Consider the following 20,790-nt stretch of genomic DNA (forward strand, 5'->3'; position numbering starts at 1 on the left):
AAAATTAAATGATTCACATTTAAACACAAAATTGACTAAATATATGAAGTGCTTTGAATAAACACGTGTCAATTAAAGAGGATGGCCACTTCTAAATATTTTAGGCTGCCACTTAGAATAATTCCTATAAGTGTTTCAATATCCTACTATAATATATACTAGTTTTATCGCTTGGATTAATCGTATATATTAATTTAATTATATTTAATTATATTATATTTTTTATAAAAATTGTAACATTTTATTAATAATGTAGTTATGAGATTAAAATATAATAATATATAGTTTTAATTTTAAAAACATGATAATTAATATTGAAATTGAACTTAAATGAAAAATGTTTTAAATTATAAATATTATAAATGAATTAAATAAAAATTTAAGAGTTACAATTACATAAAATAAATTCACACACTATAGTACATTATACATTAAATCAATATTTATTTTTAATTTCTAAGGTTTTTTCTTCCTTTCACTTTTAGCTATTGGGTCCCAAAGAACAAAGTAGTGACTAACAAAGTAAGGGAAAGATGGACTGAAGCTTTTAACCAAAAGGAACATTAGACTGTTTTAACTTTTAACTATTTCTTAGTCATTTCTCCAATTTGTTGGAATTTTCCTTTAATTTATTTTTAATAATGAAAGAATTTGTTGAGATTTTAATAACAGAAAAATAGTTATTGATTATCCATGTGATTTAATCTAAATTGATTATTGTTGAGATAGATCTCAAGCAAATCCTCTCTCTATATATACTAAATATATATATTCTATTGAGTCAAAAATACTATTTTTTAAAGAAAATATTAATATTATAAAACTAAATTATTAATTATATATAAAAATATATATTATTAATGGTTTCTTATTATCATCTAATAAATATTTTTAGAATTAAATCGAATTAAGCAATTAAATTGTTTGGATTAAAAATTGATTGGTATAATAATATGGACAAAAAAAATTTAAATTAATATATGAATAAATAGTTCGAAATTAGTAAAAAATAAAAAATTGATAAAAATTGATGATTAAACTAAGTTTATAAAATTCTAATTGTTTATTAATTTACATAATTTTTAATTAAACTATTAGATTTTAAACAAGCAAAATGAAGCCATGGATTGAAAAATTCAAAGTCAATATCCACTTTATTTATTTCTACTTAGAAAGAATATATGAAAGACAAAAAGTCTTAATTTTTTTGTTATAAATTTAAATATAAAAATAAAAAAGAAAAGAACTAGAAAGATAAAGAAAAAAAAAGAAGAAGAGAAAACTAAAAAGGTCAAGTAATAAAAAAATCCGAATTTCAAAATGACCCTTCTGTAGTTGTGTTTTGTCAAAACACTGTATATGTGTCAGCTCTTTTTCTTCTTGCTCTCTCAACTCACTAAAACATATTTATATTTGTCACTATTAATTTATTTTAATTTTATATTTCAGTCCTTTTTAAGACCCTAAAATGCAAATTTTCCCTTTTAGCTTGGCCTTAGATTATCTTCTTAAACACCATTATATAAATCTCTTCTCACGAAACTAAAACAAATCAATTTTAAACATTAAGCCAAAATCAAAACCAAACGACACGTAAAACCACCAAGTTAAGCTGCCAACAAAAACAAAACGCCTCCTTTTCCTTTCTCTTCTCTCATTTTGTTTTTTGAATTAATTTCCCTGTAAAATTATCTTTTTTGTTCTAATTTTGTTTTAATTTCATGTTTTGTACTTTGGATGTGTAAAGCATCCCTTGCTCTTCTCTCCCTCCTTTCTCAGGTATGGTCTCCCTCTCTTTTCCTTTTCAGTATATCTGTAGTTTATGTAATCTGATATCTGATCTGTTTTGATTTTTTTTTCGATTTTTAAAATCTCTGATTTCTGTTTTTAGGGTTTAATTTTGTACAGTTTTTTTTTTAAAAATTCTTTTTGGTTTGTCGTTGTAGTGGTTGGAAGTGGAGAAGTAGAGGTGAGATGGCGAATATAAGATCGACTTTGCCTTCAAGGCTTCGCCAGCTTTTGTCTGGCGAAACCGCCACCGGTGGTCCTTCTATCAAGTTCGACTCTGAGCCTGTAAGTTTTTTTTTTGGTTATTTTTTCCTGTGTAAAAATACTTTGCGGTTAGGGTTTATCAGAATCTAGTACTGTTTGGTGAATCCCTTAGGGTTTTAAATTATTACTCTTTGGTTGTAGTTATTCGTATTTGAATGTTGTGTTTGTTTCACAATGTTTATTTGAGTTAAGTTTTGGTTCTCAATACAATAGTGTTTTCGGCTGATTCTACTGATTGATTTTCCCTCTTAACTGAAAGAGAGTAATGCTTTGAGAACTATTTAATGCTTAGTTTATGGTATTGCACATGGTCACAAATTGTTATGTGCATCTTCTTAAAATTTATCTTAAACTGAAGAACTATATTATTCGGGCATATGTATGACCCTAACTCGAAATAACCATTCAATATGTTTGCATGTGCATGTGTGTTCTTTTTATTTATTTATTTTTAAATCAGGGTAATTTTTGGTGTCTAATCTCTCAAATGCATGTGTACTCATGAAGGACATTCTTGTTGAGTAAGAATAGGAGGCTTTGAAGTTTACATACAATTATTTCTAAAAGAAGAAACAGTAAACTTCAATTATTTTTAAAAGAAGAAACAGTCTTTTCAGGATGCAATGGTTTTGCTTGTACTTACATTTATTTTTAGAAAAAAAAGAAAGGAAAGTTATGTTATTGAACTTTGCATTCCATGCTGTGCTAGCTATGGGACTCTCTGCATGTTTCTAAGTGTACTTTTCTTGGAAAGTTTTCTTTTGCAAAAATTGGATGGTTTATCATGGACAGTCTCCCTTTCTTAGGATGTCATTGATAGTTTTCTTTTTCCTCTGCTAGGTATGATTGTGTGGTTTGGTGGGCTTGCAATCGGATATTCTTTGTTGTTCCTAATCCTTTTTGTTCTGGTTATTTACTATATGACTTATTTTTTGCATCTATAATATATTATCATTTTATATTTGATACGCATATCTCTCTATTTTGAGGCTGCCATGGTTTATCTTCAATTAGGTGTGTGCTTGGTATCAATGGCATGACTTTTACTTCTGTTAGTATGATTCTCATCGTCCTTTTATGCATCTAAGCACATTCCTAGAGGAACATATGTATAAATGTCAATTTTATTACTGGTTGTCTTGAATCTGCTTGAGTGGAATATAAACTTGTTTCCATGAGGCTTGCCTGAATGGTTTCCAAAGCTTATGTTTTCTTCTTTTTGCTCCTTTCTTCTGGGAAATAAATCCATCATTTTACTGTCACTTGCAGCCTCCTCAGATTAAAGCATTTATTGATAAAGTGATTCAGAGTCCGTTACAGGATATAGCAATACCACTTTCAGGCTTTCGGTGGGAGTACACCAAGGTGATTATTTACTAAATGTTCCTCTTTTTTCCCGCTTTTTTTTGGATTTTTTCACTCACTTTTTTGCTTTTAATTCAGGGGAATTTTCATCATTGGAGGCCACTGTTTCATCATTTTGATACATATTTCAAGACATACCTGTCTTGTAGGAATGATCTGCTCCTATCAGATAAAATTCTAGAAGATGACAGTCCATTTCCAAAGCATGCAGTTCTTCAAATACTAAGAGTAATGCAAATTATCTTGGAGAATTGTCACAACAAGAGTGCATTTGATTGCTTGGAGGTATCTTGACTTGTTAATTCGTAAGAAGCTTTAACTATGTGATTCTCTAATATTGTTTTATATAATACAACTCTTTCATTCTCCTTTCAGCATTTCAAGCTTCTACTTTCATCTACTGATCCTGAAATTCTTATAGCTACACTGGAGACTCTTTCTGCACTTGTTAAAATAAACCCATCTAAGGTCCATGGGAGTGGTAAGTTGATTGGATGTGGTTCTGTCAACAGCTATCTGCTCTCTCTTGCTCAGGGTTGGGGGAGCAAGGAGGAGGGATTGGGTCTTTATTCATGTGTTTTGTCAAATGAGAGAACACAGGAGGAAGGGCTTAGTTTGTTTCCATCCAGCACAGAAAATGAGCGTGACAAGTCCCAAAATCAGATTGGTTCTAGCCTTTATTTTCAATTGCATGGTCTAAATACTCAAGGACCTGAAGAAAGAATTGATGATGCCAATTCTACTTCGAGAGTCATATACATGCCAGACCTACATTTGCGGAAGGAGGATGATCTGTTAATAATGAAAATCTGTATTGAAGAGTATAACGTACCCCCTGAGCTTCGGTTTTCATTGCTAACAAGAATTAGATATGCACATTCCTTTCGGTCGACAAGGATATGCAGGCTGTACAGCAGGATTTGCCTTCTTGCATTTATTGTGCTTATTCATTCTAATGATGCTAATGATGAGCTGACAACATTTTTTGTGAATGAACCGGAGTATACAAATGAATTGATCAGGATCGTGCGCTCTGAGGAAACTATTCCTGGAACTATTAGAACTCTTGCGATGCTTGCATTGGGAGCTCAGTTAGCTGCATATTCAACATCTCATGATCGGGCACGAATTTTGAGTGGATCAAGCATGAGTTTTACTGTAGGAAATCGAATGATTCTCTTGAATGTGCTCCAGAAGGCAGTTCTGTTACTGAAAGGTTCTAGTGATCCATCATCTCTTGCTTTTATTGATGCTCTTCTTCAGTTCTATCTGCTTCATATCGTGTCATCCTCTGCATCAGGGAGTAATATTAGAGGATCTGGAATGGTGCCAACCTTTTTACCCCTTTTGGAGGATTCTGACCCAAATCATATGCATCTTGTGTATTTGGCTGTAAAAGCTCTACAAAAGCTCATGGATTACAGCAGTTCGGCTGTGTCACTGCTTAGAGAATTGGGTGGAGTGGAGCTTTTGGCTCAGAGGCTGCAGACAGAAGTCCATAGAGTTATTGGTATGTCTGGCGGAAATGATAATTTAATGATCACCGGGGAATGCTCAAGATACAATGATGACCACTTGTACTCCCAAAAGAGGCTTATCAAGGTGCTTTTGAAAGCTCTTGGTTCTGCTACATATGCCCCAGCAAACTCCACCAGACCACAGAATCCTCATGACAGTTCTCTGCCTGGTACATTGTCACTCATATATAGGAATGCCGATAAATTTGGAGGTGATATTTACTACTCGGCTGTGACTGTTATGAGTGAGATTATCCATAAAGATCCAACTTGTCTTCCTGCACTTCTTGAACTGGGTCTTCCGGATTCCTTTTTATCTTCAGTGTTGTCTGGGGTACTTCCATCTTCAAAGGCTATAACATGTGTTCCAAATGGCATTGGTGCCATTTGTCTTAATGCCAAAGGCTTGGATTCAGTGAAAGAAACTTCAGCACTGCGATTCCTTGTTGACATCTTTACAAGCAAGAAGTATGTGCTGGTGATGAATGAAGCAGTTGTTCCTTTGGCTAATGCAACAGAAGAGCTTTTGCGCCATGTATCTTCATTGAGAAGCAGTGGTGTTGATATAATAATTGAAATTGTAAATAAAATTGCTTCCTTTGGGGAGAGCTCTAGTCTGTCTGGGTCATCATCTATGGAAAAAGTTAATGGTACAACTGCAATGGAAACTGATTCTGAAGACAAAGGAAATGAAGAGCATTGTCGTCTGGGTGGTGTAGTGGATTCTGTAACTGAAGATATCAGTGATGAGCAGTTTCTCCAGTTGTGCATTTTACATCTGATGGTTTTGCTTCATAGAACAACAGAGAATGCTGAAACATGTCGCTTGTTTGTGGAGAAATGTGGAATTGAAGCTTTACTGAAACTTCTTTTAAGGCCTAGTATTGTACAGTCATCTGAGGGGATGTCAATTGCTTTACAAAGCACCATGGTTTTTAAAGGGTTTACTCAGCATCACTCTGCTCCTCTTGCACGTGCCTTCTGTTCTTCTCTTAGGGAACATTTGAAGAAAGCCTTGATGGCATTTGGTGCAGCTTCAGGGTCATTTTTATTGGATCCTAAGCTGATGCCTGATGATGGAATCTTTTCCCCCCTTTTCCTTGTTGAGTTCCTACTGTTTCTTGCTGCTTCCAAAGATAATCGTTGGGTTAGTGCTTTGCTTGCAGAACTTGGAAATGGCAGCAAAGATGTTCTGGAAGACATTGGTCTTGTTCATCGTGAAATTTTATGGCAGATTGCACTCCTTGAAGATGCCAAAGTTGGAACAGAGGATGATAGTGCCAGTTCTAGTTTTGCTGAGCCCGAGTCACAACAACTGGAATCTAGTGCAAGTGGTACTGATGGTCAACGGTTGAACTCGTTTAGACAGTTTCTTGATCCATTATTAAGGAGAAGGATACCAGGATGGAACATTGAATCTCAATTCTTTGACCTCATAAATCTTTATCGTGAACTTGGCAGAGCTACTGGCTTTCAACAGAGACTGGGTATTGATGGTTCAAACATGCGTTTTGGAGCCAATCATTCTTCTTTATCAGATGCTTCTGGATCTGCAAAAAAAAAGGAATATGACAAGAAGAGGTCATATCACACATCTTGCTGTGATATGGTGAGGTCACTTTCCTTCCACATTATCCATTTGTTTCAAGAGTTGGGAAAAGTGATGGTACTTCCTTCTCGTCGTCGGGATGATACTGTTAATGCATCCCCTGCATCAAAATCTGTTGCTTTTAGTTTTGCCTCTATTGCATTGGGTCACATGAACCATGGAGGCCATGTAAATTCTTCAGGCTCGGAAGCATCCATATCTACAAAATGTCGCTACTTTGGTAAGGTTATTGATTTCATTAACAGCATTCTTCTGGACCGGCCAGATTCCTGCAATGCTATTATGCTAAACTGCTTATATGGACGCGGAGTTGTTCAATCAGTTTTGACAACTTTTGAAGCTACCAGTCAATTACTATTTGCAGTTAATAGGGCTCCAGCATCTCCAATGGATACAGATACTGGTAATCTAAAGCAGGATGAAAAGGAAGATGGTGACCATGCATGGATTTATGGTCCATTAGCTAGCTATGGTAAATTTATGGACCATCTTGTGACTTCTTCTTTTATTTTATCTCCATTCACCAAACACTTGCTCGTGCAAACACTTGCTAGCGGTGATGTTCCTTTCCCTCGGGATGCTGAAACTTTTGTGAAGGTGCTTCAATCTATGGTGCTTAAGGCAGTGCTACCGGTTTGGACTCACCCACAGTTTACTGACTGCAGTTCTGAGTTCATCACGACAGTTATTTCTATCATTAGCCACATTTACTCTGGTGTTGAAGTTAAAAATATTGCCAGCAGCAACAGTGCTCGTGTTATTGGGCCCCCTCCAAATGAAACAGCCGTAGCAACAATTGTAGAGATGGGATTTTCCAGATCTAGAGCAGAAGAAGCTCTGAGGCAAGTTGGATCTAATAGTGTGGAGTTGGCAATGGAGTGGCTATTCTCCCATCCAGAGGAAATCCAGGAGGATGATGAGCTTGCTCGTGCACTTGCCATGTCTCTTGGGAACCCTGAAACTGAGACAAATGCAGATGCTTCAAATGACAGTAGCAAGGAACTTGAAGAAGAGATGGTTCAACTTCCTCCTGTTGAGGAATTATTATCAACATGTACAAAGCTGCTTCAGATGAAGGAACCTCTGGCATTCCCGGTTAGAGACCTTCTTGTGTTGATCTGCTCCCAAAATGATGGCCAATATAGGTCTAGTGTAATTTCCTTCATTCTTGACCAAGTTAGAGATTCTAGTTCTGTTTCTGATAGCAGAAACAATTCTCTGCTCTCTGGTCTTCTCCATGTTCTTGCTTTGATTCTTCATGAGGATGTGGGGGCACAAGAGATCGCCTCAAAGAGTGGACTGGTAAAAGTTGTAACGGATTTACTTTCAGGGTGGGACTCTGGTTCAGTAGACAAGGAGAAGCATCGAGTTCCAAAGTGGGTAACAACTGCTTTCCTTGCTCTTGATAGGTTACTTCAGGTGGAGCAAAAATTGAATACTGAAATTGTTGAGCAGTTGAAAGGCGACAATGTTAGTAGCCAGCAGACATCTGTCAGTATTGATGAGGATAACAAAAGTAAGTTGCAGTCCTCATTTGGGTCTCCGAGACATATAGATATTCACGAGCAGAAGAGACTGATTGAGATTGCTTGTAGCTGTATAAAAAGCCAGTTTCCATCTGAAACAATGCATGCTGTCCTGCAGCTGTGTTCCACTCTGACTAGAACCCATTCTGTCGCTGTTTGTTTTCTGGATGGTGGGGGTGTAAGTTCACTTCTTTCGCTGCCAACAAGTAGTCTTTTTCCTGGGTTTGACAATGTCGCTGCTACCATTATCCGTCATGTCCTTGAGGATCCTCAAACCTTGCAGCAGGCAATGGAAGCTGAGATAAAGCACAGTCTTGCAGCTTTGGCAAATCGGCATTCAAGTGGAAGAGTTAGTCCACGTATTTTCATTATCAACCTAAGTTCTGTCATTTCTCGTGATCCAGTAATATTTATGCAGGCTGTCAAGTCTGTCTGCCAAGTAGAGATGGTTGGTGACAGACCTTACATTGTTTTGGTTAAAGACAGGGACAAAGATAAACCCAAGGAGAAAGAAAAAGAGAAAACATCAGACAAAGATAGAACACAGCAAACTGATGGAAAGGGTAATTTGTGCAATACGAACTCAGCAGCCCCTGGGACTGGGCATGGGAAACTTACTGATTCAAATTCTAAGTCAGTTAAAATGCATAGAAAATATCCCCCAAGTTTTGTAAATGTGATTGAGCTTCTTCTGGATTCAGTTAATGTTTTTGTACCTCCCTTGACAAATGAAGTTAGAACAGATGTGCCTGTTGATGCACCTTCATCAACTGATATGGAAATTGATGTTGCTGCCGTCAAGGGTAAGGGAAAAGCCATTGCGACTGTGTCTGATTTGAATGGTGTTTCTGGACAAGATGCTTCTTCATCAATTGCAAAGATAGCATTCATCTTGAAACTTTTGACAGAGATTCTGTTAATGTATGCTTCATCTGTTCATGTGCTGCTGAGGAGAGATGGTGAAATTAGTAGTTGCAGGGTCCCTAATCAAAGGGGCTCAGCTGGTTTATCCACGAGTGGAATATTTCATCACATTCTTCACCGGTTTATTCCATATTCCAGGAATTCAAAGAAGGAAAGGAAAAGTGATGGTGACTGGAGGCATAAGCTAGCAACCAGGGCTAGTCAATTTTTGGTTGCATCTTGTGTTCGTTCTGCAGAGGCCAGGAAAAGAGTGTTTACAGAGATTAATTGTATTTTCAATGACTTCGTTGATTCATCAGATGGCTTCAAACCTCCAAGCAGTAATATGCAGTCTTTTTTTGATCTGTTGAATGATATATTAGTTGCCCGTACGTCAACTGGATCATGCATCTCAGCAGAAGCTTCTGCCACTTTTATAGATGTTGGTTTGGTTGCATCATTAACACGCATGCTTGAGGTGTTGGATTTGGATCATTCTGAGTCACCTAAAGTTGTTACAGGGATTGTCAAAACCTTGGAACTTGTAACCAAGGAGTATGCTCACTCAGCTGATTCTTCTGCTATCAAAGGTGAGAGTTCTGTCAAACCTGCTGAGCATAACCAGTCTGGGAGAGTTGATAATATTGATGCATCACAATCCATGGAAATGGCATCTCAGTCTAGTCACGATACAGTTGCAGCTGACCGTGTTGAGTCATTCAATACTGTCCAAAACTATGGGGGCCCTCATGCTGTTACGGATGATGTGGAACATGACCAGGATCTTGATGGAGGTTTTGCTCCTGCAACTGAGGATCATTATATGCAAGAAACTTCTGAGGATGCAAGGGATCTTGATAATGGTGTAGACAATGTGGGGATTCATTTTGAAATCCAGCCCCATGAGCAAGAAAACCTTGATGATGACGAGGATGAGGAGATGTCTGGAGATGACGGGGATGAAGTGGATGAAGATGATGACGAGGATGACGAGGATCATAATGATTTGGAGGCAGATGATGTACATCACCTGCCTCATCCTGACACAGATCAAGATGATCATGAGATTGATGATGAGTTTGATGATGAAGTATTGGAGGAAGATGAAGAGGATGGTGGTGATGATGAGGGTGGAGTAATTCTTAGGTTGGAAGAGGGTATGAATGGAATGGATGTGTTTGACCAAATTGATGTTTTTGGTAGAGACCACAGCTTTGCGAGTGAAACTCTTCGTGTAATGCCAGTTGAAGTTTTTGGTTCTAGACGTCAAGGACGTACTACATCCATTTACAGTCTTTTGGGACGCAGTGGTGAGAATTCAGCTCCTTCAAGGCATCCTCTTTTGTTGGGACCTTCATCACAACGCTCAGCCTCTCCAAGGCAGTCAGGTTCTCTCTCTCTGTATTCTAATGATGTATATTTTTTCTGGATTTGTTCTAATTTACATCTAATGCTTATTAATTTTGTTGTTCTATGTGCATCTCTGATTTTAACAACCATCCACCTCTTTCCATGTTCCCTTCTTCCAGAGAATGCCCACATTATGATTCCTTCAGACAGAAACTCAGACAGTGCTTCATCACAACTGGATACTATTTTTCGATCATTGAGGAATGGGCGTCACAGTCATCCTTTGAACTTGTGGGTTGATGAGAGCCAACAAGGCAGTGGGTCAAGTGCAGCTATTATACCTCAAGGCCTTGAAGAGTTGCTTGTTTCCCAACTGAGGCGATCAGTCCCTGAGAAATCTTCTGATCAGAACAAATCAATGGTGGAACCTCAGACACATGGTGACGGTATTCAGTTACAGGAATCAGGTGCTGGTGTGAGGTCTGAGAATCCTGTCGAAAACAATGTAAATAATGAAAATGCTGATGTGCCTCCATCTTCTGCTGCAAATGGTAGCTCTCTCAATGTGGATGGGAACCATATGGTAAATGATAGTCTTCAAGGAACAGATGCATCAAATAGACATTCACAATCTATTGAAATGCAATTTGAGCAAAATGATGCAACTGTTCGTGATGTTGAAGCAGTGAGCCAAGAAAGTAGTGGTAGTGGGGCTACTTTAGGGGAGAGCCTTCGAAGCCTTGATGTTGAGATTGGAAGTGCAGATGGCCATGATGATGGTGGAGAAAGGCAAGGTTCTTCAGACAGAACTATTGATCCACAGGCTGCTCGTGCAAGAAGAACAAATGTATCTAGTGGGAATTCTACAGCTGTTGGTGTTAGGGATGCACCTCTCCACAGTGTCACTGAGGTGTCAGAGAATTCTAGTCGAGAAGCAGATCAAGATGTTCCGGCCTCAGAGCAGCAGATAAATAGTGTGGCTGGTTCTGGATCAATTGATCCTGCATTTTTGGATGCTCTCCCGGAGGAGTTGCGAGCTGAGGTTCTTTCAGCTCAGCAGGGTCAAGTGGTGCAGCCCTCAAATGTTGAACAACAGAATTCTGGAGATATTGACCCAGAGTTTCTTGCGGCCCTTCCCCCAGACATCCGAGCTGAAGTTCTTGCACAACAGCAAGCACAAAGGAATCATCAGTCTCAGGAGCTGGAAGGTCAACCAGTTGAGATGGACACCGTCTCAATAATTGCAACATTTCCTTCAGATTTACGGGAAGAGGTATGGTTTACGCTGTGATGTGGTTAATTTCAAGTTGTAAACTGGAGATGTCTGAATATTTTTCCTTTTGTTGTTTTTATCCTCAGGTTCTGTTAACATCATCTGATGCTATTCTTGCTAATCTCACACCTGCCCTTGTTGCGGAGGCAAACATGTTGCGTGAGAGATTTGCACATCGATATCATAATCGTAACTTGTTTGGAATGTACCCTAGAAATCGCAGAGGTGAATCTTCAAGGAGAGGTGAGGGTATTGGATCCAGCCTGGACAGGATTGGGGGAAGTATTGTGTCACGAAGATCTGTGTCTGCTAAGGTAATTGAAGCTGAAGGAATCCCTTTAGTTGGTACAGAAGCTCTTCAAGCAATGGTTCGGTTACTTCGCATAGTTCAGGTGCTTCTCAGTCTCAGCAGGTTAATGTTTCCTTTTGAAGTTCATCCTTGACTTGCGAATTAACATGTTAAATTCTGCAGCCACTGTACAAAGGTGCTTTGCAGAAGCTTTTGTTGAACTTATGTGCTCATAATGAAACGAGAACAGCGCTCGTTAAAATCTTGATGGACATGCTGATGCTTGATACAAGAAAGCCCATCAATTATTCAAATTCAATTGAACCACCATACAGGCTTTATGGTTGCCAGAATAATGTTATGTATTCGCGTCCTCAACGTTTTGATGGTAAGATATGATACACATGACTAGTGTATATAACCCCTAGTGATTCATTGTGGTTTGTCCGAAGGACTTTACTTCTTCTTTTCCATTTTTTCGCTTTCTGTAGGGTATCTTTTGCTTCTATTTTTTTTGTATTCTTCATGGGTTTATATTTGGAGTTATTTTATGCTTTGTTCTTGATTTGAATTGTAGTAATTGTGTTCTAAGTGGTTTCTTTTATCTTATGCTGTCCCACTGTAGGAATTCCTCCTCTGGTGTGTAGGCGAGTTCTTGAGACTCTCACTTACCTGGCTCGAAATCATCCATATGTTGCAAAGATATTACTTCAGTTTAGATTGCCTCTTGCTACCCTACAAGAGCCAAGGAATATTGATCAGTCACGTGGAAAAGCTTTGATGACTGAGCAGCAGGAGGAAGGATTCATTTCTGTTGCATTGCTTTTGAGCCTTCTCAATCAACCCCTGTACTTGAGAAGTATAGCACATCTTGAGCAGGTAATAAGTGGTAACCCTATTGGAAATATGCTAAGCAAATATGCCTTTGTATTTATTATTTGCTCATTTATGATCTTTTTTTCAGCTGCTAAACTTGTTGGATGTCATCATTGACCATGCCGAAGGGAAGCCTTTTTCATCTGATAAGTTGAGGGCGCCACCCACTGAACTGGTGTCAACTACTGAACAAATACCTGCTTCACAAATTTCAATGTCTGATGCTGCCGTTAATGCAGAGAATCATTATGCTCCTTCGGAGGTTGCTGAATCATCTTTAAAGACTGCTGATTCATCTAAACCCTCAGCATCTTGTGCAAGTAATGAAAGTGATGTGCAGAGTGTACTGACCAATCTCCCACGAGCCGAGCTTCGACTTTTGTGCTCATTACTTGCACGGGAAGGGTATGTTGTATGTCTACATCATGTATTCTTTTGTGCTGTCTATTAATCTGATTTTCCACCATTTATTTCTTATGCTTCTATTGAAGAAAGGTCCATTTCTCCATCTTCTGTGACTTATGCTTTGCAACTAAAAATTGAAAAAGAAGAATTGACTGGATTATGCAGTTTGCAACTCCTAACAAATATTTATTATCTTTTCACTGAATTTTGAATATGATTGAGTTCCTTATTTCCTTTGCTTGGGCTGATGTTCTTGTTCTGACCCAGTTTGTCAGATAATGCATATGGTCTGGTGGCAGAGGTAATGAAAAAGCTGGTGGCTATTACTCCACGCCATAGTCATCTGTTTATTTCTGAGCTAGCTGGTGCTATACAACATCTGATTGAATCTTCCATGGATGAGTTGCACAAGTTTGGTGAAGCAGTGAAAGCTCTTCTCTGCACAGCATCTTCTGATGGAGCTGCAATTTTAAGGGTTTTACAGGCACTGAGCTCTCTTGTTAGTTCCATAAGTGAGAAAGAAAAGGAAATGCAGCTGCTGCCTGAAACAGAGCGTTCCTCTGCTCTTGGTCGGGTTTTAGACATCAATGCAGCGTTAGAACCGTTGTGGATAGAGTTGAGTTCTTGCATAAGCAAAATAGAGAGCTATTCAGATTCTGCATCTGATTTATCAGCTTCATCCAGAACTTCCACATCACGACAATCTGGTGTAACATCACCCCTTCCTGCAGGTGCTCAGAACATCTTGCCATATATAGAATCTTTTTTCGTGGTGTGTGAAAAGTTGCATCCTGCACCGCCAGGTTCAGGTCATGATTTAGGCATGGCTGCGATTTCTGATGTCGAGGATGCCAACACATCTTCAGGCCAGCTGAAAACTTCTGGTCCTATCACAAAATTTGATGAAAAACATGTCTTTGTGAAGTTCTCGGAGAAGCATAGGAAGTTGTTAAATGCTTTCATCCGCCAGAATCCTGGGCTGCTTGATAAGTCATTTTCACTTCTTCTTAAAGTTCCCCGCTTTGTTGATTTTGATAACAAACGGGCTCACTTCAGGTCCAAAATAAAGCATCAACATGATCATCTTCACAGTCCTCTAAGAATATCGGTTAGAAGAGCTTACATACTTGAGGATTCATATAACCAGCTACGGATGCGGTCAACTCAAGATTTGAAGGGGAGGTTGACTGTTCACTTCCAAGGAGAGGAAGGTATTGATGCAGGTGGGCTTACAAGGGAATGGTATCAGCTCTTATCCAGGGTTATATTTGACAAAGGAGCTTTGCTGTTCACTACAGTGGGCAACGAGTCAACGTTCCAGCCTAATCCCAACTCCGTCTACCAAACAGAACATCTTTCATACTTCAAATTTGTTGGACGAGTAGTGAGTACCTTCTCTAGTTGCACCTATTGGATTGAGACCTTTTTGTTTCTCTTCTTTTTTCACTTCCTAATAAAATTTTCCAGGTGGGAAAAGCACTTTTTGATGGGCAACTCTTGGATGTTCACTTTACTCGATCTTTCTACAAGCATATATTGGATGTTAAAGTTACTTACCATGACATTGAAGCGATTGACCCTGATTACTTCAAAAACCTGAAGTGGATGCTTGAGGTCAGTCATATGTCTATTTCCAATGTCCTCTTTTATCTTTTATGCAGGAAGGGAGTGATAGAATTGATGGCATGTTTATTATAGAGATAAATGTTCTTCTCACCTTCTTACCTTAATTCTTTCATTGTTTATTTTTCAGAATGATATTAGTGATGTCCTAGACCTTACTTTTAGCATTGATGCTGACGAGGAGAAGTTGATATTGTATGAAAGGACACAGGTTGGATTTTCATTGGTACTTATATCAAGCCCTTGCGTTGAGAAATTGTTTTGGCTATAATTACATTCTACAACTTATGATGCAGGTGACTGACTATGAGCTGATTCCCGGTGGGCGGAACATTAAAGTTACTGAGGAGAATAAACACCAATATGTTGATTTAGTTGCTGAGCATCGTTTGACAACTGCTATTCGTCCACAAATCAATGCATTTTTGGAAGGATTCAATGAATTAATTCCCAGGGAATTAATAACTATTTTTAATGACAAGGAGCTGGAATTACTGATAAGTGGTCTTCCAGATATTGATTGTAAGTGTTGTAAACCAGTTTATATAATGTTAATTACATGGTAGAATGCGTTGTTTTGCCAAGTTATCTGAATATGACCTGATCTGTAACTACTGTCTCCTAGTGGATGATATGAGGGCAAATACCGAGTACTCAGGGTATAGTGCAGCATCACCTGTTATACAATGGTTTTGGGATGTTGTTCAAGGGTTCAGCAAGGAAGATAAAGCTCGGCTTCTCCAGTTTGTGACAGGCACCTCGAAGGTAATTCAACACCTGAAAATGTAGATAATACTACTAGTAATTTGACATTTCGAGTTGTCAACTATAGTTCAGACCAAAGGTTAATTATTTATGGTTCATGCTTCCCTTCTATCACTTTTCTATCATTACTGTTCTATACATGTTTAATCATCATTCACAAGCATGTCATTCACAAATCACAATTAATGATGGAATGCTGGAATTAAGATTCAAGTAGGATAGATGGGTTTATTAGTTCACTTGAAAATCATGAACTTTTTTGATTCCTCGAGTATGTAGAGATATGCCAGAGCTCTATTTATGTCTGTATGTATAATTTACGTTTTCTCACATGTACGAAATTTCGCTTTGTTATAGCCATGCTGGTGTATGAAATCACTTGTGTGCTTTTGGTAATCTCACAGGTGCCTTTAGAAGGTTTTAGTGCACTTCAAGGAATTTCAGGTTCACAAAAGTTCCAGATACACAAAGCATACGGCAGTCCAGATCACTTGCCTTCTGCTCATACCTGGTAATCTGTTGCATCATCTCTATAAAATACGATGATCTTCTGTCTTTGTACCATTTTATTTATTAGTAAGGATCATTTCGTTCTGATTAATGCAGTTTCAATCAATTGGATTTACCTGAGTATCCGTCTAAGGAACATCTAGAAGAGAGGTTGTTGCTTGCGATTCATGAGGGCAGTGAAGGGTTTGGATTCGGTTAAGATTTCGGAGCGGTAAAATATTGTCGTCATGTAGATAAAGATAGATATAAATGGCATTAGGATCGGAATTTTGTTTTGGGGGGCACAAGGGGTAGTTGGGCTGATGTTGAACTGATTACATGTTTATATTACTGTACAGTCGCATATTGGCTACCGGAATGTCATTTTCTGGCAGTTTTAAATTTGCTATCATTATTTATACTTTTTTTTTAAGAAATTTGTCTTTCCTTTGTTGAAATGAAAAAAGGAGAGGCTCACCATTGGTTCAATTTAAGGCCATTTTTTTTACAGGTAGTCGTCTTTACATAAAATTTGGTCGTTTTGCTAAATAGCGTACAATAATTGCAGCCATTTTTATGCCTATTATTTTTTGCTTATTTATTTGGTTTGTAAAGTTCAACGAGTTTAGTTGTGTTTGACGCTCGCTCTTCATCTTTTTGCCCGTTTCTTTGTATCCGGATAGACCCGTTTTAATTGGCGTTTTATAGGCATTAATTAAATTTATGTAATTGTATTTAAATATTTCAAAAAAAAAAATCAAATGTACGGTATTTTTCTTTCATAAAATAAGATCAATGTGATTCAATTCGTAACTTATGTAACTTATTTTTAATCCAAGAACTTGATTGAAGTTGAGGATTAAAAAATATTCACATAATCTCTTTTGGTATGACAACACTTCCGAAGATTTTTTCGGAAAAAAATCAGTTTCTCCTCAACTCATTATTCCCGGAAAAAAAATCAATTTCTTACTCATCATTCTCAACTCACATCGCATTTTTACTAAATTCAAGTTCCACATTTGTGTTGTAGGACTTATGCCTCGTGACTTTCATACTCAATGTTGTGAGGGTATGAAAAATGGTCAATTTAGTTATTGCTTTTAAGAAACACTTTCGAGACCAGATATTTTTGGGATAAAAGTATTCTCAAATAAGTTGCTTTTTGAGAGAAAAAAATATTTCTCTAAGTCAAAAATCGGACCAAATGTACTTTTGATACACATTCCTAAATTAGGCCTAGGTAACTTCTCCGCCAGAATATTCCGGCTGTCTAATGTCCAAAATAACACCGTCTATCCTATATTCAAAATAACATTCGATACTGATTTTGATTCAAAAGCAATCTGTTTGAAAATTTTGATTTTCCATTTCCGATGAAAAGTTTTAAGTACCGTGTAAAAGAGAACCTACATGCAACATTAAGCTAACGAAAGAATAAACACATCCAATGAAATTAGCCCAACTGTTCTTTTAACAAAATCAGAACTTCAAATGGGACTATTTTGTTGCCAATGGTTGAAAATTGCAATGTTAAAGTTCTCTTGCTTCTTGTTTACAAAGTTACCACTGCCACTCAGAAGCATGCAGTCATCAAAAGATGGCAAAAGGCACTAATGGAGTCCATACACCCACAAAGGGTTGAAACTCTATATATACATATATAGATTATATACAACACCTTTTGTTGCACAATTTATAATCCCCAACCACAGCTAAACGGCCAAGTTAACGTCTTAAGTAAGTCTTGCCCTGTGCATCGTCCTTTATAATACTGTTAAGTGTATCAGGAAAGTCAGCAGGCCACAACACTACATCATTTTCCCTAAGAACCATCCTTGAAAGATGATCGGCTGCTTTATTAGTTTCCCGCCATGAATGCGTAACCCGATAGTTCTCAAACTTGGTTAAAAGTTTCCATATCTGCCTTAAACACTGACTACTCTTTGGACCATATGGCTGCTCTTGGTTAATGGTTTTCACAACGCTCTTTGAATCGGATTCAACCCATATTACTTTAACACCTAAACCTGAAGCAAGAACAAGACCTCTCCATATAGGCCATAGTTCAACCAAGAAAGTATCACCTTGAGGAGCTTTACAAACAAATGCACATAATGGTTCACCCCTGTAGTCTCTTAATAAACCGCCAAAACCCGAATTTCCCGCATCTACCGATCCATCTGTATTTAACTTTACACATCCTATCTCTGGCTTTTTCCATTTACACCATCTAATTGATCTAGTGACTGGATGTAGAAGGCCACTCCATGTCTCGATATTCAGGTTACGGAACAAAACAACCTTCTCAACTTTCTTCGGCATTGAAGATAACATACAAGTTTCCTTCAATGGCAGTGCACCTACTCGGAGTTCGTATTCCTTGGTCTTGTGTTTCTTCCCTCGAAGGTGTTCTTTAAGACAATATTCACTTGAAGTACTTATTAGACAAAGTACACAGCTCCATTCCTTTTGAACTCTCTTTTGTGTAGAAATCACCTCCGTATTGCCGTAGCTGATATTAACATTTCCCTGAACGAAGAACCATCAAACAGACCTCCACTTACAAACAAACTATTGAACTCCTATGAATTAAACAGAGTGTGAAAACAAATCCTAGCATTATTGTCCCCATTCGATGACCTGTTGGAACATTTTCACATACATAATACCTTCCTTGTTTCGATGCTCCATCGTTGCAGTGTATAATGTTTCTCATCTACATATATACCATGCCTTCACTAATTACATTATTCTAAAAACCATCAATGTATGAACTTACCTGGTCAGTAGTAAGTTTCTCCGATTTTGGCCCATTTGTGAGCGTGCTTGTGTCGGCATCACCAACGGTACCGTTTGCTTCGTGCAATACAAAGCCTTTCTTCTTTGGGAAGAACATGATGTCCCATCTTTTCTCTATAAAATAAGGTCTGATCAATAGGCTGAAGACATAAGAAGCACCCCCAAAGTAGGGTGTCACAAGCAATATTGTTGCTACACCCTTTGCATAAGGCCAGAAAGGAAACCTGCCATTATGATAACAAAAACAAGCACAAAATTCAGTAAGAAAAATCCAAATGATGACTGAGATTGGCAAATGCAAACATCAAGGGGAATATGGTGAAATGCTAGTTTAGTCCCTCCAAAAATTATAAATTTTGTAAGTTAATGTAATGGTAAAATTACATTTTATCACTCCAAAATTTTATAATTTAATTCCGGCCCCAAGAAAAGGTTTATAGTTTCTTCTCTACAAACCATAAAAGTATTATGGAGGTTATTGTACTAAAAGTCAAATTGAATTTTGCCCCCTTTAATAAAAAAATGAGCAAATTAGTTCCCATACATTAAATCAAAGAGCAAACTAGTCTTTTTAGTTAAAATTTTTATCCAAATTCTACTATTAAAAACTGACATCGCTGGCGGAATAAACAGATAGTTGTACATGCTGTGCCACATATAGCTCATGTCAACCTATAGGAACTAATTTTTAACAGTAAAAATGGATTAAACTTTTAACAGGACCAATTTGTTCTTTGATCTAAGGCACATTGCCTAATTTGCTCATTTTGTTTTAGTAGAGAGGAAAACTGTTATTCCACTCCTGGTATAAAAGCCTCTATGCTACTTTTACCCCTGCAAACATTCCTCACTAGTATCAGGTCTAAACTCTTTATGACTTGTTCCATCAAATTATCTATCAAGCTAAAAAATTTCCAAGTTGAAACTACAAAAACAAGTGGAAATTTGGATTAAACAATTAAAACCCAGAATTATTACCATTTCAAAATGTTCCCAAGTGTCAGCTCCACCATTGTAATGAAAGCAAACAGAACCCAGTATGTCAAACATTGTTGATTTTTTAAGGAAGAATTAGTCTCCATAATGCGAATTGAAACAAACCTGCAATTTAAACAAGGAAAAATAAAATAGAACCATCTACACAGATGCTAAATTCCAGTCCTACGAAAAATTTAAACCCAAATTCAGCAAAAGTCTAACAAGATAGCTACGTACAAGGGGTAGATTAAAGTGAATGAAGGCCTGTAAATCAACAAAATTTTTAAAAGAAACAAAACGTTAGGGACTTTAACACAATAAGCTATGAACTTGAATTAAACAAAGCGTAAAGATCTGCATACCAACAGAGTACAGTGAAGATATTTGCTAAGAGTTCAACAAAAGCCTCCCAAAAACCCATCTCTTTCAACTCTTCCTTGGCGCTGTTGTCTTCAACTTTTTCAGCATTTTAAAGATGAAAGGTCTAAGATATTTCCATTTACCGATATTTTTGAGATTTGGGTTTTCTTATTTACGAAGAATAGTGTTGGGGATTGACGAAGACCGAGAGTCGAATTGTGGTCAAACCAAGATACCAAACTAGAAGCAATATTTTTGGGAAATATGTGAAAACATATATCGTAGGCGCCGAAATGAAGACCAATCGCAGCTGATATAGAGTTCAGGCGCTCATATGAGTGTATTATAATATGAACAGATAGTTGAAGCATGAATTAGTTTGTATGTATTTATTGTCGGCTCGCAAAACTTAGAATGGGCAAAAAACAGATCACATTATTACACACACAAATCTTTTTCCTTTGTACTACAAATGGTAGAAAATTCATTGCTACCTTTTTCTTTTTTTTTTTTTATTTCTTGTTAATTCAAGGTTATATTTGGAATTGAAAAATTAATTAATTAGTTACTTCAATCTAAATTTGTTTTGTTCAGATTAAATAATATTA

The 20,790-nt window shown here is 37.3% G+C and overlaps 2 protein-coding genes across 3 annotated transcripts; one reads left to right on the forward strand and one right to left on the reverse strand.

Annotated features, from left to right (window-relative positions):
- The first annotated feature begins 1,397 nt into the window (after positions 1–1,397).
- Positions 1,398–16,531, forward strand: LOC107941551 (E3 ubiquitin-protein ligase UPL1). The gene is made up of 17 exons (XM_016875100.2): positions 1,398–1,779; positions 1,947–2,073; positions 3,322–3,417; positions 3,496–3,702; positions 3,793–10,360; positions 10,502–11,595; positions 11,682–11,987; positions 12,068–12,272; positions 12,510–12,763; positions 12,849–13,165; positions 13,433–14,549; positions 14,633–14,779; positions 14,919–14,999; positions 15,085–15,310; positions 15,414–15,553; positions 15,958–16,064; positions 16,160–16,531. Exons 2-17 carry the CDS (start codon positions 1,975–1,977, stop codon positions 16,260–16,262), a joined length of 11,067 nt encoding a protein of 3,688 aa, XP_016730589.2. The 5' UTR covers positions 1,398–1,779; positions 1,947–1,974; the 3' UTR covers positions 16,263–16,531.
- A 1,029-nt stretch (positions 16,532–17,560) lies between these two features.
- Positions 17,561–20,609, reverse strand: LOC107941552 (uncharacterized). Of its 2 annotated transcripts, XM_016875102.2 has the most exons (5): positions 20,185–20,609; positions 20,060–20,086; positions 19,823–19,945; positions 18,825–19,068; positions 17,561–18,574 (listed from the first exon to the last, which is right to left on the reverse strand). In XM_016875102.2, exons 1-5 carry the CDS (start codon positions 20,241–20,243, stop codon positions 17,771–17,773), a joined length of 1,257 nt encoding a protein of 418 aa, XP_016730591.1. In that variant the 5' UTR covers positions 20,244–20,609; the 3' UTR covers positions 17,561–17,770. The 2 variants fall into 2 exon arrangements, with proteins under 2 accessions (XP_016730591.1, XP_016730592.1); XM_016875103.2 differs by lacking the exon at positions 20,060–20,086 and having other exon boundaries at positions 20,185–20,574.
- Between the last annotated feature and the right edge of the window lie 181 nt (positions 20,610–20,790).

Source organism: Gossypium hirsutum, chromosome A06 (genome assembly GCF_007990345.1).
Source record: "Gossypium hirsutum isolate 1008001.06 chromosome A06, Gossypium_hirsutum_v2.1, whole genome shotgun sequence".
Lineage (NCBI taxonomy): Eukaryota > Viridiplantae > Streptophyta > Magnoliopsida > Malvales > Malvaceae > Gossypium > Gossypium hirsutum.

Bases quoted from the DNA above. Each gene is read 5' to 3' on its own strand.
- LOC107941552 (XM_016875102.2), bottom strand. From the start codon at position 20,243: ATGGGTTTTTGGGAGGCTTTTGTTGAACTCTTAGCAAATATCTTCACT. The intron at 20,087-20,184 runs GTATGCAGATCT...GTTGATTTACAG, and splicing joins ATCTTCACTGTACTCTGTTG to GCCTTCATTCACTTTAATCT. The intron at 18,575-18,824 runs GTAAGTTCATAC...TTCTTCGTTCAG, and splicing joins AGAAACTTACTACTGACCAG to GGAAATGTTAATATCAGCTA.
- LOC107941551 (XM_016875100.2), top strand. From the start codon at position 1,975: ATGGCGAATATAAGATCGACTTTGCCTTCAAGGCTTCGCCAGCTTTTG. The intron at 13,166-13,432 runs GTATGTTGTATG...GTTCTGACCCAG, and splicing joins TCATTACTTGCACGGGAAGG to TTTGTCAGATAATGCATATG. The intron at 15,554-15,957 runs GTAATTCAACAC...GTAATCTCACAG, and splicing joins TTGTGACAGGCACCTCGAAG to GTGCCTTTAGAAGGTTTTAG.